This window comes from Callorhinus ursinus, unplaced genomic scaffold, assembly GCF_003265705.2.
Source record: "Callorhinus ursinus isolate GAN/ISIS: 27379988/994484 unplaced genomic scaffold, GSC_fseal_2.0 scaffold122, whole genome shotgun sequence".
Taxonomy (NCBI): domain Eukaryota; kingdom Metazoa; phylum Chordata; class Mammalia; order Carnivora; family Otariidae; genus Callorhinus; species Callorhinus ursinus.
In genome coordinates, this window is record NW_027397184.1 from 921,450 (window position 1) to 935,550 (window position 14,101).

At 61.5% G+C, this 14,101-nt stretch overlaps 1 protein-coding gene across 1 annotated transcript in view; it reads right to left on the bottom strand.

The window, feature by feature from the left end:
- Positions 1-995: 995 nt before the first annotated feature.
- Positions 996-14,101, bottom strand: part of ADAMTSL2 (ADAMTS like 2) — a 46,527-nt gene continuing 33,421 nt past the window's right edge. The window contains exons 14-21 of the mRNA XM_025859531.2: positions 11,793-11,890; positions 7,515-7,641; positions 6,489-6,702; positions 6,241-6,396; positions 5,553-5,723; positions 4,722-4,898; positions 2,466-2,610; positions 996-1,649 (exon numbers count right to left, since the gene is read on the bottom strand). Of these exons, the coding sequence (XP_025715316.1) occupies positions 1,531-1,649; positions 2,466-2,610; positions 4,722-4,898; positions 5,553-5,723; positions 6,241-6,396; positions 6,489-6,702; positions 7,515-7,641; positions 11,793-11,890 (1,207 nt within the window). The 3' untranslated portion in view covers positions 996-1,530. The remainder of the gene's footprint in view (positions 1,650-2,465; positions 2,611-4,721; positions 4,899-5,552; positions 5,724-6,240; positions 6,397-6,488; positions 6,703-7,514; positions 7,642-11,792; positions 11,891-14,101) is intronic.

Below are 14,101 nucleotides of genomic sequence, written 5' to 3' on the forward strand. Positions count from 1 at the left end.
AGGCCGAGGAGAGGGGGAGGAGGGGGTGACAACAAGGCACAGCAGAGGGGTGCATCAGGGAGACCCAGCTCCCCGGATTGCGGTGGCCCACCTCTCCTGGAACCGAGCTGGGGACCTCGTGCAAGCCCCACGGCCTCAGTGACCTTCGACATCCATCCCCATCGCAGCCCCGTGCGGTGGACCTGGCTGTGGCCCCGGTTTGGGGAGCGGCTGGCCGCACATCCCAGGGAAGCCACCTGCCCTCCTGCCACCTGTCACCAAAGGAGACAATCCCTGTGGCCTCCTGGGCCCTGTGGCAGTCTCACTTCTGGAGGTGGGTGGACACCCAGGTCCTCCTTCCCTCCACCGAAGCCAGAGCAAGTTGCTTTCAGCATCTTCCACACACCCCCACCCTTCCCCTGGAGACTTTGTGCTCACTGCTTCCTCTTCTGCACGCCCTTCCCCAGCCCTTCATCCAGGAGAAGGACTCCTGCTGCTGGACCGTCTGAAATATCACCTCCCCCCGGAAGCCCTCCTGTGACCCTTCCCCCCCAAGTCCAGATCAAGTAGTCCTTCTGCGAGGCCCAGAAAGAGTAATGATGGAGGGTGTTCCCGAGCACCCAGTGTGGGGCCTGCCCTGCCCTCCCGATTTCCTCCTCCTTCCCTACACACCCCAAGGCAGGGGTTTTTCTCCAGAGGTGCGGAGGTTCGGGGCAGGCAATCCCTCCAGCTCCACCCCTCGCGCCATCCCCAGCTTCCACACCAGCGAGTGGGCGTGAGATTGGCTCAGTTCTGAGTACAACGTCGGAGTCCTGATACCCCCGTCCCCCTCACCCGTGCAGGTGCCCCGCCTCTGTCTGCTTGCCCCCGACTGTCACCTCCTCAGGGAGACTCTGCATCTCGGCCGAGGCCCCAGCAAATCTTCCTGAACTCGCGAGCTGGATGGCCTGGCTCTCAGAGCCCGACAGCCACCCCACCCCTCCTGCCGGAGCCACTGGGAACCCACGACACCACCATAAATACGACCACTTTATTAACATACAGGAGTACTGACTGACGACCGTATCCTAGCGTGCCGTGAGAAACAGTGCCTCTCCCGGGGCCTAAAGTGCAGCGGGTCCCTCCGTGCGTGAGAGCTTCGTGTAACGAGGCAAGTGGACACTCGTTGCGAGATTCCTCTGGAAGGAGCACGCCTCAACAGGATCCGGGTCCGAGGTGGCACCTGGATCTCCTGGCTGCCCCGGCCCTCCTCGACCCCACAGCCCCGGAGGGAGAGGGTACGTTCCCAGGCCCCTTGGGTGGGGTTGGGGGCCGGGCTGGGTGCTGGGGCATGGGAACCCCAAACACACCGTCCTTGTAGCTCCAAGAACACCTTCCCAGGCAGGGACGGCTCTGTCGGGGGGCTCTCCCTCCCCGGGGGAGAGCAGAGGCTCAGTGTCTCGTCTTCACAGCCCGGGCGCCCTCGGGAAGGGTGTCCGTGGAGGGGCCCCAGGAGCTGCGGGGTGGCCCCAGGAGCGGGGTGCTCGGGTCTCCGAGGGGCGGCGTCAGGGCCTAGGAGTGAGGGGGTCTGCAGGAGCGGCAGCACGCCTTGCTGTAGTACCAGTGGCCGCAGAGGTTCACCTTGATGGCCAGGGCGCAGTTGGTGCCTGGCTGGTCCTGGCAGCTGTCATCTGGGGAAGGGACACGGTGGGGGGGGGCGGGCATCAGAGGTGGCCAAGGCGTGAAAACTCAACAAGACAGGACCCCCACCCCACTGCCTCCTCTCCCCAACTGCAGGAGCTTGGTCCGCTCGGGGGCGGTCCCAGGCAGCAGAGCACCTGGGGGCAGGTGGCCCCTACCTGCGCATTTCTAGGTGCAGTGGCAACGGGCCTCCCACCCCGCTTGGGGCCCTCGAGCGCTATTCTTCTGGCGCCCCTTTCCTGCCGATATCCCCCCAGTGGTTTGATCTGTGCGCAGGAAGGGCGACGCCCAGACCCAGGGTTGCGGGGGGTCCTTGACCTCACTTGCCAGGAGGCCCACAGGCGTCCCCTCTACAGAACAGGTGGGAAACAACTCATCATCCGCCCTGGTGCCCCCACAGGGCCTAGCACCCTGCCCTTCCTCCAGGCGCTCAAGCCCTCCATCAGCCCTTACCGCTCAGCCTCCTGTGCCCGGCACCTGAGCTGTGTACCCCATTCAGGCTGAGTCATCCTGGATTGCTGGTGTCTGCCCATAGCTGGCCCCATCTTCTGAAGCCAGATGCCCATCTTGGCATGGCTCCTGGGGGCCCTGAGCCCCAGTTAGGTCTCACCTGCCACCCTGCCCACCCTCACCCCCTAGCCAGGCTCAGCCATTCGGGGGCGGGTGGGGGGAGGAGGGGTGGAGCCTTGGCCCCCCCCACAGGACTTGGTGTCCCTAGCCACTAGATCCTCCCGGTCCCTTGGCTGACACCTGCTCACCCCTCAGGCCCTGGCTCTGCCCACGTTTGTCGGCCTCCCCCATCTCACCTGGGGGCTCTGTGGGGCAGGGCTGCAGGTCGCAGGCCTGCCTGCCGACGGGCTTCACCAGCGGGTCGCAGCCCCGGACGATGTCCGTCCCCTGGTAGCATTTCACATCTCGCATCCGCACGCCCACCCCACAGGTCTTGGTGCACTGATGAGAGAGAGAGAATGACCGAAGTCCCCCCCCAACACCTGGCAGGACAGGGCTTCCAGCCAAGAGGGACTCCCACCCCTCCCCCCAGGCTGCTGAGTCTCAGTGGGGGTGGGGGGTGGACAAGAAGCCTGACGCTCATCGCCACCCAGGGCCACTCAGCTTCACCATTTGCACCTTGAAGCAGTGGGCCCCTCCTCTCCCCACTGTCCCTGGGGGTGGGTCCTTTGGTTTCAGCTTTCCCGGGGCCCGTGAGACAGAACACTCCAGACACACGGGGCCATGGCCGAGGGAGAGTGCTGGCTTCCCACTCCAGTAAAACACTGTTTGTCGTGGGCCAATTAAACCCATCTTCCAAAGTGGCCACTCCCACCCGAGGCTCCTCCGTCCAGATGTTCCCCTTGGAAAACCCCGCTGAGCTACCCAGAACACCAGGGACATCTGCTGACCCCAGTTGCCCCGTCATCCTCCTGCCAAGATCTGACAGGCAGTGGCCCCCTCTTGCTCCCCCCGATATGGGTGACCCTACATCACCCAGGCACATCTGGGACCTGAGCCCTCGATTCCCTGAGGGAGCGAAGGGTGGGAGGCCCCAGCCCTGGACCCAGCCTCCCATTTAACTGATCAAGACTTAGCAGGGAGGACACCCACCCACTCCCAGCTGGGGCGGTTGGCCCAGGCAGGGGGCAAGAGGGGGTCAGCTTGGCACCGAGCACAGAGGACCGCCCACCCTGGGTGGGTACCCCGAGGAACCTCTGGCTGTGGCCCCGGAGGGAACCCTCTGCCCCCGGGGAGTAGAGAGGACAGCTGGGAGAGTGAGCTCTTACTGAGCCCGCATCCCAGGGAGGGGCAGCCACGGGGTCAAGATGCCAGAGGCCCACACGCCCACCGTGGTCCATCTGTGGCGGTCACCCCTCACCACCCATCGTCAACAGGGCAATACAGGGATGCCCCTCCCCCAGCGCTCTCAGGACGTTGGGGGGGTCTGCTCCCTCTCTGTGGCTTTCCTCCCTTCCAGGGCTTGGCACCCAAACCCCAGCACAGCACCTGCATCGGGACCTGCACTGTGGCACCCCCCCACAGCCGCACCCATTTTCTGAAGCTGGTTCCTGGGGGCCTGGAGCCCCAGGCAAACTTCAGCAGCCTCCCAGCCCCACCTGATGCCCTCCCCACACTCCCCTCCCAGCCAGGCACTGCCACTCGGGAGGAGACGCGGCCCCCTGACATGCCTCGCTCTGCTCTCTGTAGCCACTAGACCCTCCTGGCCCTTGGACGCCTGTTCACCCTTCAGAGCCTGGCTCTGCCCACGCCTCCTCTGGAAGCCTCCACCCCACCCTCAGCCCCTTTCCTTCTCCCCAGGTGGGTCCTTTTGTGGGCAACACAGTAGGAATAAATGTGCGTGTTTTTGCTCTTGAATGAGCATGCGTGCTGTAGGAAGCAGAGGTCCCATCTAGGGCAAGATTTGCGTCACCGCAAATCTTTCCACTGAGAACCCTGAGCCTGGGGGGAGCGGGGCACACAGGTCCTGGCCCCTCACCCTCTGGGAGGGGGAAGCACTCATGGAATCCCCAGACTCACCCTGTCTTATAGACTCTAAAAATCTTCACCTTGAACTCTAAGGTTTAGGGATTTGGCCTCCACCATCCTAACAACCAAGACCGTGGAAGCCTTGGGTATGGCGTCTGAGGCATACTGCAGAACATCACAGCCGAGTGTCCAGGGTTCCCCATCCCATGACACCCCTGCGTCATCTCCATAGTGTCCAGAGCTGGCCCATGAGGACACTGAGGCCAGAGGCTCTGGAAACTCCCGGTGGCACAGCCTGGCCACAGCGGCACTGGCCCTGGGGCTCCTGTTCTCTATCACCCCCCCCCCACTCGGTGATGCTCAAAGACCGCTCCGGGCCTCCCCTTCTGCCACCTCTTGAAAGCGGATGACATCATTAGGTGGAGAGGGGCCTCAGGGCCCAAGAGGGGGCATTGTTGCTAAGGACACACTAGGAGACCATGGAGGGGGTGAGTGAGGGGCACTTGGGGCAGGGGCGAGGTACCATGGCAGGACCAGAACTCAGGGCTGGCCCGAGAGTGCAGAGGGGCTGGCGGGGTGCTCACCTCTGACCACGGGCTGGTGTACCACTTGAAGCAAGGTCTCTCGAAGCAGGTGCTCTCCTCGGGGGGCTTCTTGGCCAGCCCGCACTCGGGGCCGCTGCGGGTCTGTGGCTTCCCGTTGGCCAGCTCCATGCACAAGACCAGCCTCTTCTTCACACCCCGGCCACAGGTGGTGTTACACTGAGGCCAGGGGACAGATGGGGCTGGGTCAGAGGCCAGAGGCCAGGACGACCAGAACATAGCACGTGGGACTGCAGTGACAGGGCTTGGTCACTAACAACCGGGTGAAAACGTTTGCATCCCTGGGAAATCGGCTGAGAACTCTTGGTTGATAACCATTTGGCCCCAGACACATTTGATCAAAAGCAATTGCCCAGAAAACCATCTGTTTTGAAACAGAATGGTTAATGACAATTTGTCCCAAGAGGACTCGGCTAATAGAGGCCCACCCGCAGCAACTTGGCGAGAATGACTCGTCCAGAGGGGCAAGTCAGTGACTGGCTGGTCAGTGGGCAGGCGAGGTGGCTGTGGGAGCAAATAGCTGAGTGCCCGCCCCCACCCCCGCCCTGGTTTCCCATAAATCCGGAAAGTGGGGACTGGGAGGGGCAGGGGAAACATGACCCATTCAGCGTGCCTCATCCAGCATTTGCCTCCCTAGATTTGGCAAGTTTTAAGGGGTGTTCTTCCCTTGGGGCCTTTTTTCTATTTCAAACTAATTTGTAGTGAATCGTGCCATCGTAATGTGCAATTAATTCCCCGTGTGACCCGTCTGTCCCTCTGGCCACTTGGCTCTCGGCCGCTTGCTCTCCCAGGCTGCTGGCTCAGGGCACTCACCCGCTCCCAGTCCTGGGCCAGCCAGTGGGCGGGACAGTTCTTGTCCCCACAGGGATGGATGGCCAGAGGCTTGGTCTCCATCTGGCACTGCGACTCGGGCACCACCCGGCCGTCACTGGTCTTGCAGTACACGTGCCGGATCATACGGCCCTGGCCGCAGCTTCCACTGCACTGCAGCAGGGAGGCCGGGGTTAGAGGCAGGGCCCTCTCCACGTCCCCCGCCCCCGCCTCCCCCCCCACTGCTGTTTCCCAGAGAGGACCGGCTCCCTGGGCAGCGTGGGGGAGGGAGCCGTTGCCACGGCAACCACTTTTTAAATAACATTTTCTATTCTAATTACAGAAATATTCCATACTCGGTGAAAAACAGACACAGAAAAGCACACCTAAAATACCTAAAAAGGTCGCCCGTGTCCCCAGCACGCGGAGGGGACCCTGGTGAGCGGCTGAGTGTCTGACTTACAGACGAGGGACACAGAGACAGACACACAGACAGACAGATGGGGAGGGCTAGAGAAGGGATCGTGCTTTCGGATAAAGGCTTAGATTCCTCATCATAGCAGGGAGAACGGCTGGCTAGGTGTTCTAACCCCACAGCCTCACCCGAGACGGACAGGGTGACCGAGGCGCCGCGAGGGGAAGAGCGGCCCCCACCCCCAGGCACACCGCCCCATCCAGGCCCTGCCCTCACCGGGCCCCAGTCGGAGACAGTCCACTGGCGGTCACAGGGGGGGCCCGTGCAGTCCTTCTCCCCCACGGGTCTGGTGTTGGGGTCACACAGCTTCTCGTCCTCCGAGCAGCGGATGTCCCTGGTCACCACGCTGCGCTCCCCACACTTGGCCGTGCACTGCGAGGAAGCAGGTGGGGCGGGGGTCAGGGCTGCCCCGAGCCACGCGGACCCTGAGCCCGCGGGCCAGACTCGGCTGCGCACACGCTCACCTCGGACCACTCGGACATCTCCCACTGGGGCCCGCACGCTGGGTTGCGGCATGTCTTGCGTTCCTCGGGCCGCACGGCCTCGGCCGCCTCGCACAGGTCACTGTACACGGAGCTGTCGAAGCCGGGGGACAGCATCTTCCAGCAGCGCACGATGCGGAACTGGTAGCCCTCGCCACAGGTGCGTGAGCACTCGCTCCAGCTGCTGGTCTCCCACCTGCCTCGGGAGGGGCCGGCCTTCAGAGACCCCACCTTCCTTCCTGCGGCGTGTACCCCACGCAATCCCCCCGACCGTGTCCAAAATCACACTGGGCGAAGCCAGCGAGGAAGCTGGTGAGGGCCCAGGGTGGAGGCTGTTGCCCAGATGACCCTGAGCCCCCCGGGAGACACCCAAGGTTGGGGGGGGTGCCGCCGGTGCCGGGAACTGGTGCCCGGAGCATGAGCTTGGCCAGCCTGCCAAGGAACCCATGTGGCCTCCACCTGTTCTCCCTTCCGCACACACCACCTGGCTTTCCAGCCTCTCAGGACCCATGTCCTGGCCTTGCTCCCTTGCTCACACTGCTCCTTCCTTCCCAAAATGCCCTCCCTCCTTCTCCTACTCGAGGTCATGCTTCAGTGTCCCAGAGTCCTGTGCTGCCCCCCCACGGGGGCTCCAAGAGGGAAGGGCAGGCCTCCGGGGCCACATAACCAACTTCTCAAAAGGGAGCATATCTGCAGGGAGCAGAGGGCCCGGATGGAGCAAGCCAGAAGAGAACAGGTGCGTAGCCTCGGGCTCCTCTGGGGACCCTGTCTGGTCATGCCTGGGAAGAGGACACACTTAGGGCTCGGTCTCTGACCATTTGTGAGGCAGTGTGGGACATGGCAGAGGACTGGCAGGCCAGCTTCATACGCTCATCCCGCAGTCCCCTGCCCACAAAGCCTGTCGTGGGAGCAGGATGCTAGCTAAAGCCTGCTGCTCCTCTGGGCAGAGGCAAAGCAGACCCCCAGGTGCCCCCACGCCCCCCGGCCCGGGCGCTGGGTGGCAGGTACCTGGGCTGGCACTCCCTCCCGGCGCAGAACTCCTGGACGGGCTCGGGACGGGTCAGGGCGTCACAGTAGCTGTCGTCCACCTCGATGCCATCATAGCGGACGCACATGGCATAGGTCGACATGACCCCTGGTTCGGGACAAGGGAAGGGCCCATGAGCCACAAGCGAATCCCTTGGAGACCAGGGGATGGGCCATGTGACCACAGACAAGTCACCTGACCTCTCAGAGTTTCCCTGGTTTAAATTGAGGATAATGACAGTGACCAGCTTACAGAACAGTGGCAGAGCCCAGTGAGGACAGCTTTGTGGATATGAACTCTCTCCCTGCCCGTGTCTCAGGGTCTGATCCCTCTCTGCACCCCCACCTCCACCCTTATCCCATCCAGCTCAGACTGGGCATCCACTTCATATGCCACAGACCCTGGGCTCATTTGGCCCTTATAGGGGTACAGAGGCACATACAGCCAGGCGTCACTAATTTTCATTCTTTCAGCAACTACCCCATCTATAGGTGAGTAAATGGGAGGGTGGGTAGGTAGATGGATAGGTGGGTGGATGGATGGATGGATGGATGATGGATGAATAGACAGGTTGTGTGTACATGGATGGATGGATGGATGGTGGTTGGTTAGATGGATGGGTAGATGGATGGATGGATGGGTGGATGGATGGATGGATATGGGTGGATAGATGGATGGTTGGATGGGTGGATGGATGGGTAGATGGATGGATGGATGGATGGTGGTTGGTTAGATGGATGGGTGGATGGATGGATGGGTGGGTGGATGGATGGATGGATGGATGGATGGATGGATGGATGGTGGTTGGTTAGATGGATGGGTAGATGGATGGATAGTTATGGATGGATATGAATAGATGGATATGATTGGATGGATAGTTTGGTGAGTAAATGGAAGGATGGATAGGTTGGTGGGTGGATGGATATGTTTGGAAACTCTCACCATCCCAGCCCTTTCTATCTCCCCCCAGGTGTTATATTTGACCTTCAGACTCTCCCTGCCCTCCTATGGCACACCTTAATCCTCATCCAACTCTCTTGAACTTCCTTTAATCACTACTATGTGTGTTTACCTTCCTTGGCTCCTCAGTACTCCGTAAATCCCATCAGGGGGACAATGTGTAAAGGGCCTGCCGTCACCCAATACTGTTAGTTCTTTGACCCCCCCCCTCCGTCTTCTCCTCCTCTGGTCTTCTTGCCCCTGCCCCCCTGCACCTGGCACTGAGTTGGCACAAGGGCCAAATTCACTGAACGGTGGTTGGGTCCCTACAGAGGAAGCAGGATGACTCAGGGAGATTTGTTAGCATCAGTAAAGGCCAGGTGGGGTTAAGGTTTGTTGTTGCTGATGTGTGTGTGTGTGTGTGAGGGAGGGAGAGAGAGATGGGGGGACCCAGCCCCTGAATCATGGAGATAAAGGGGTCCTCCTCAATGGAGCTGCCAGTCGGAAATCAACTTCCCATTGATGGAGAGCCCCAGCCCTCCCTTCCCAGCGGCGCGTGTCTGAGAGCTGCTGCCTCTCCAAGCCCCAGCCCTGGATGGAACGGAACAGCCTGGGAAGCAGCCTACAAGGGGATTTTTTCTTTTTTCCGTAAAGGACGAGCCAGGCTGCAGCACTGGGCTGTGTCGTCTTTCGCCCTCTCTGAGGGGGAGGCCGCCTTCCTGGCCAGGTCTACTTGGAATGTTCCAGGCCTCAGAGACACCAGCTCTGGGGCCCAGGGAGGTCCAGGGCTGGGGACTTGCAGACCCTCGCCAAGTGCCTGATTATCCATTCAGACCTCCCCATTTGACTGGAAACACGGCAGGTCTTGAGCAAAAGCGACTGGGGTTCAAGACCCAGCTCAGGGTCTTCCTCATCGACTGGGGTTCAAGACCCAGCTCAGGGTCTCCCTCATCGACTGGGGTTCAAGACCCAGCTCAGGGTCTCCCTCATCGACTGGGGTTCAAGACCCAGCTCAGGGTCTCCCTCATCTCGCGAACACTGTCAGACTCTCCAGGCCTCAGCTTGGCCGTCCCCAAGTTGGGGACCCCCCCAAGATGCTGGGAGAATCGAGGTACCAATTTTCTTCATTACATCAGTCTTGAGCACAGTGCTTTCAAACCTCCTTACGCATGGGGCCTTCCCTTTAAGCAAAAGCGAGCAGGGAGCCTGAGCGCATAAAACACAGATTGGTGTCCTGCACTGGCAGGGGACCAGGCTCAGGGCCCGCCGGCCCCGCTACCGCCAGCCTTCACCCCGGAGGTGCCAAGGGGCCCCTGCTGTGTGCCCGTGACACTGCCCGGACTCCACGGGCCACAGAAGGCATGTCACCCCACCACCATCCGGCCTGGCCTCGGCACGCCACAGAATGGGATTTCAAGAGTAGTCGGCCACAGTCACGAGCTTCGAATTCCATAGCGTGTGCGGGAGGTGGTGGCAGGGGGGCCATTCAGCTGGAACCCGACTCTGCCATTTCTGCCACGTGCCATTTGGGCCGAGCTGGGTGCCTCCGTGGTGATGGGGAACTCACCCTCTATTGGGGCCATACATTTCACTCCTGGACAGCCTCAGCTAAAGGAGAGCGCTTCCTAGAGCAGAGCCCAGATCTTCCTCGCTTCCTTTCTTCTTTCATCCTGCTGTGCCTCTTGGGCCACAAGAGGCAAAGCCAGCCCGTCCCCCTGCCTGGCTACTCTGTGGCCGAGGAGAAGTGGCTCTGTGTCTCCCCTGCCCCCGGGGGGGCTGTCTTCCACCCAGGGCCAGCCATCAGGCCCCTCACCATGATCTCTCCAGCGCTGTCACCTCCCCAGGCAGCACTGTGTCTGGGGAGGTGGGGGGAGAGGCTCCCAGACATAATGTTTCAGGACAATTCCAGCACCTGCAGCGTCCCGGGGAGACTGGGGAACTCTGTGCAAACCGGTCTGTGCCCTCCCGAGACAGCCTCTGGCAAAACAGACCCCCCAACAGCCCTCCCCGCGTGCCCAGCCCCCTTGGGCCAGCCTGGTGAGGTGGCTCCCGTGGCTCCCTCCCAAGACCAGCGGCCTGGTGACAGGTGGGCAGTGGCTGCGTAGAGGCCGTGCCCACGTGCTGAGCTTTCGCCATGACAGCTTACCCCTCCTTTTGCTTCCATCCTCACAACCACCTTGGCAGAGGTGCGCATCCCATTTTACAGGTAGAAAACTGAGGCTCAAAGAGACTCAGCAACTTACCGAGGGCATGTGGTGGGGTCGGCCAGACGGTGCAGCTCCCGTGCTCAGTGCACACCCGCAAAGCTGGTCTCACGACCCCCACAACAGCCGGGGGCAAACTCAGCACGCCCCACACCCGGCTCAGGAGGCTCTTGCAATAGCACGAGGGGCCCAAACTCCCTCACCGACAGGTCCTCCCTAAGGACCTGCAGTGTGTTCAGAACCCTGCGGGGCCACCTCCCCAGCTCCTCCCTCGGGCATCACCTATGCCAACCGGGGCTGCAGGAGGTGTGCGTGACCCAACCTGGTGCACCAGCTGCCCAGGATCCATCAGTGGCCTACCCCATCCTCCTCACTGGCCAGAGATTGCAGGGGCCAATTTGGGGGTTGCTGGGGCAGGGGGGAGGGCATCACACATTTTAAGCGGCAGCCCCGGGTGTTGACCAAACCCAAACATGAAGTCCCAAGCATGGGCGAGGCAGCACTCGGGGTCTCCCTAAATGTGTCCCATGGGCGCAGGCCCTGGGTCTGATGTCTGAGCTTACAGCAGCCCCCAGGGGAGGGAATCCAGGTCCCAGGGGGCTGTGGCCAGCATCCGAATGCAGCAGTGGCCATGTGGGCAGACAGACACAGGTTTGAATCTCAGCTCAACGTTTACTAACTAACCACATGTGTCTGTCTGTCTAGGGGCCACCAAGGGGGAGGGTCTCTCTTCCCCTCCCACCTGCTCCCCCTGACAAGGTCCTAGAATCTGTCCCATTCCCTCGTGGGTCGAGTTTCCCTTCCTAGGTTGCTGCGAACAAAAGCAAAATCCTCACAACTTGATCGGTCTTACTTTTAACCAAAAGGATGTCTGCCCTAACAAAATATGATACGAAGATGAGGGAGTGTTTGGGGCAGCCTGCCTTACCCCCAGGAGGCCGGGCCTGACTGTGGTCCCCACACTGCCGGGAACACAAGGACACCAACTCCTGCCCCTCGCGCCGTCGCCCCATCAGGGAATCACCAGACCAGCTCCCTGCGGGCGGGGGGGCCCCGCCGCTGCAACCCCGCCGTGGAGGCGGGCTGAGCAGGTGCCACCCTGCAGGTGACCGGTACCTGTGGTGCAGGTGGAGCTGCAGGGCTCGTGGGACGAGAGCTTCCACCGGTACATGTCCGCCGGGCTCACGCCTTGCTTGCGTGCCTTAGGCCTGGTCCTGAAAGGGAGACGCAGAGAAGGGGATGAGCCCTCCCCGCGGGGCTCTGGGCATGAGCTCCCCCCGAGGCCGTGCCCTCAGGGAACAGCATGCCGGCCCTGGCCCCGGGCAGGGTCCGCACTGTGAGGGTCAGCCCACCCCCCGCCATCTAGAACGGAGGACCGGAGGGAGCACCGCAGGGAGGCAGGCTTTAGGATGGAGTGACATTCGCCTTTCTGTCCTAGATCGGGGGCCGTCCAAGCACACGGCACGGCAGGCCCAAGCCTTGGGCTGGGGGCGAGTTCGGGGCTCACCCGCGTGGCCACGGCTCCCCACACACGCACCGGCTTCCCACTGTCGCCTTCTAGCACGGGCAAGTGGATTCCTTTTCTCTACTCCCCCACAAGGGACCTCGGAAGGCACCTTCTCTGCTGAGAACGTGCCGGAATCCTCTCTTGCGGCCTCCCTCAGCCAGGACGCAGCTTGAATGGGGACACGAGCCATTCAGCCTCCAAGGATCAAAGCAGCAAAGCTCAGCTGCAGACAGGGGAGTGGCCGGTCCCCTCCAGACGCCTCTGCCCAGGTCTGTGATGGCTGTTGTGCAGGGGAAAGCAAGCTGGGTCTGCGCCAGCAACCAGCTATGATTCTTGGCCAGAGCCCGGGTGGCTGAAGCCAGCTATTGTTAGGACTGTTTGCTTCTTTGAACCAGTTGGTGTGCTGGGGCCCAGCCTCCATATCCAAAATGCAGGCTGGGTTTGGACTCAGCGGGGGAGGAGGGAAGTGGCGCCCCAGCCTCTGCTCTGAGATGTGGCCGCCGGAGCTTGAAGGCGGCCCAAGGAGCCCCGCCGCCCCCAGAACGGGACATGGCGTGATGGCCCGGCTGACGGCACACCCTTCGGGCCCCAGCATCCCTCTCACACCGGACCCTGCCCCGGTGCCCCATGCCCGAGGGGCTGGCTGACCACCGCCCACAGCTGCCACCCTTCCACGAGGCTTCTGTGTGGACACATTCACAGGTCCCTTCCTGGGGACCTTCTGCCACCTCAGTGGTCAGGCTTAGTGAAGGTTCCAGGGCGTACACTCTGAAGGGCTTGCCTGTCAGTTCTGTGATCGGGACATTGGTTTGGATTCACCTGGGAGCTCGCTCCACTTCTGGGGTTTCTCGTGTAGACCAGCACCGTGGTCCACTCTCATGGGAACGTGGCCCTGAAGGCACATCTCGCTCTGAGAATCAGGGAATAATCCACCCACGACCTTAAGGAATGAGTCTACCTTATGAGGAACGTGGCCTCATCACCCAGGGAGGGGGAGAGAGGTGGGGGGGGGCTGAGGAGGAGAAAGCAGGGGGGAGGGGGGCAGACCATGAGCTGGTGGCTGGTTTTCGGGTCACTCAAAGCCACTGAGCCCCTCACCTGGTGGCTTCACAACCAAGAGCCAACACTTCCCTTTCATAGATCTCGGGGTGGGAAGGGGAAGGTCCCCCTCCCTCCTCAAGAGTGAAAAGAAATGTTTAAATGGGGCTCCCCACCCACCGAAGACCTTGTCATCTCAGAGCAAGGGACCCATGGAAACCCGGGAGAGAGCACCCAGCTCCCCGGTGCAAGGAAGGGCCCGGAAGCCTACTACCTAACGCCTGACTTGGAGAACATGAATCTTGCCGACTGGGTCCCTCGCCCTCCTTCCCGTGGCTTTCAATTCTCCCCAAGAACAAAAAGAGAAGAAAAGATCCCACCCATGCCCCACCGCCCCCCCATGGGGAAGCTGCACCATCTTCAACTAATTACACACTCCTTAGCCAGCAGGCTGCGTGACTCATTCTTGACTCGAGAGAGAGCAGCTTGGTTCAAAATAACCCTTCGGGGTTGAAGCACAAAAGGTATTTCTGGAGGGGCTGCCCACACCTCCCTCTTACATGGGGCCCGCGTTGGGCCCAGCAGAGCCCCCCTTGAAAAACCCGGCCCGTATTTGCACAACAATGCAACGCCTGCCGTCTGTTCTTGGAAGGAGGAAGCACCCCCAGGATCTCTGAGCCACCAACCCCTCTCCTGCCTCCTTTTGGAAGGAAAAGAGTGCCCCTCTCAGCCAGACTCAGTGGGGCTCTAGGCTCAGACAACCCAGGCAGGAGAGTCTTGTTTACAAATGAACCAGCAAGCCTCTTTGCTGTTCTTCCCCCATCCAGGCCGGTGGGGGAGAGAGAGAGAGAGATCGAGAGCCTGTGTCTCCGCGTGCTGG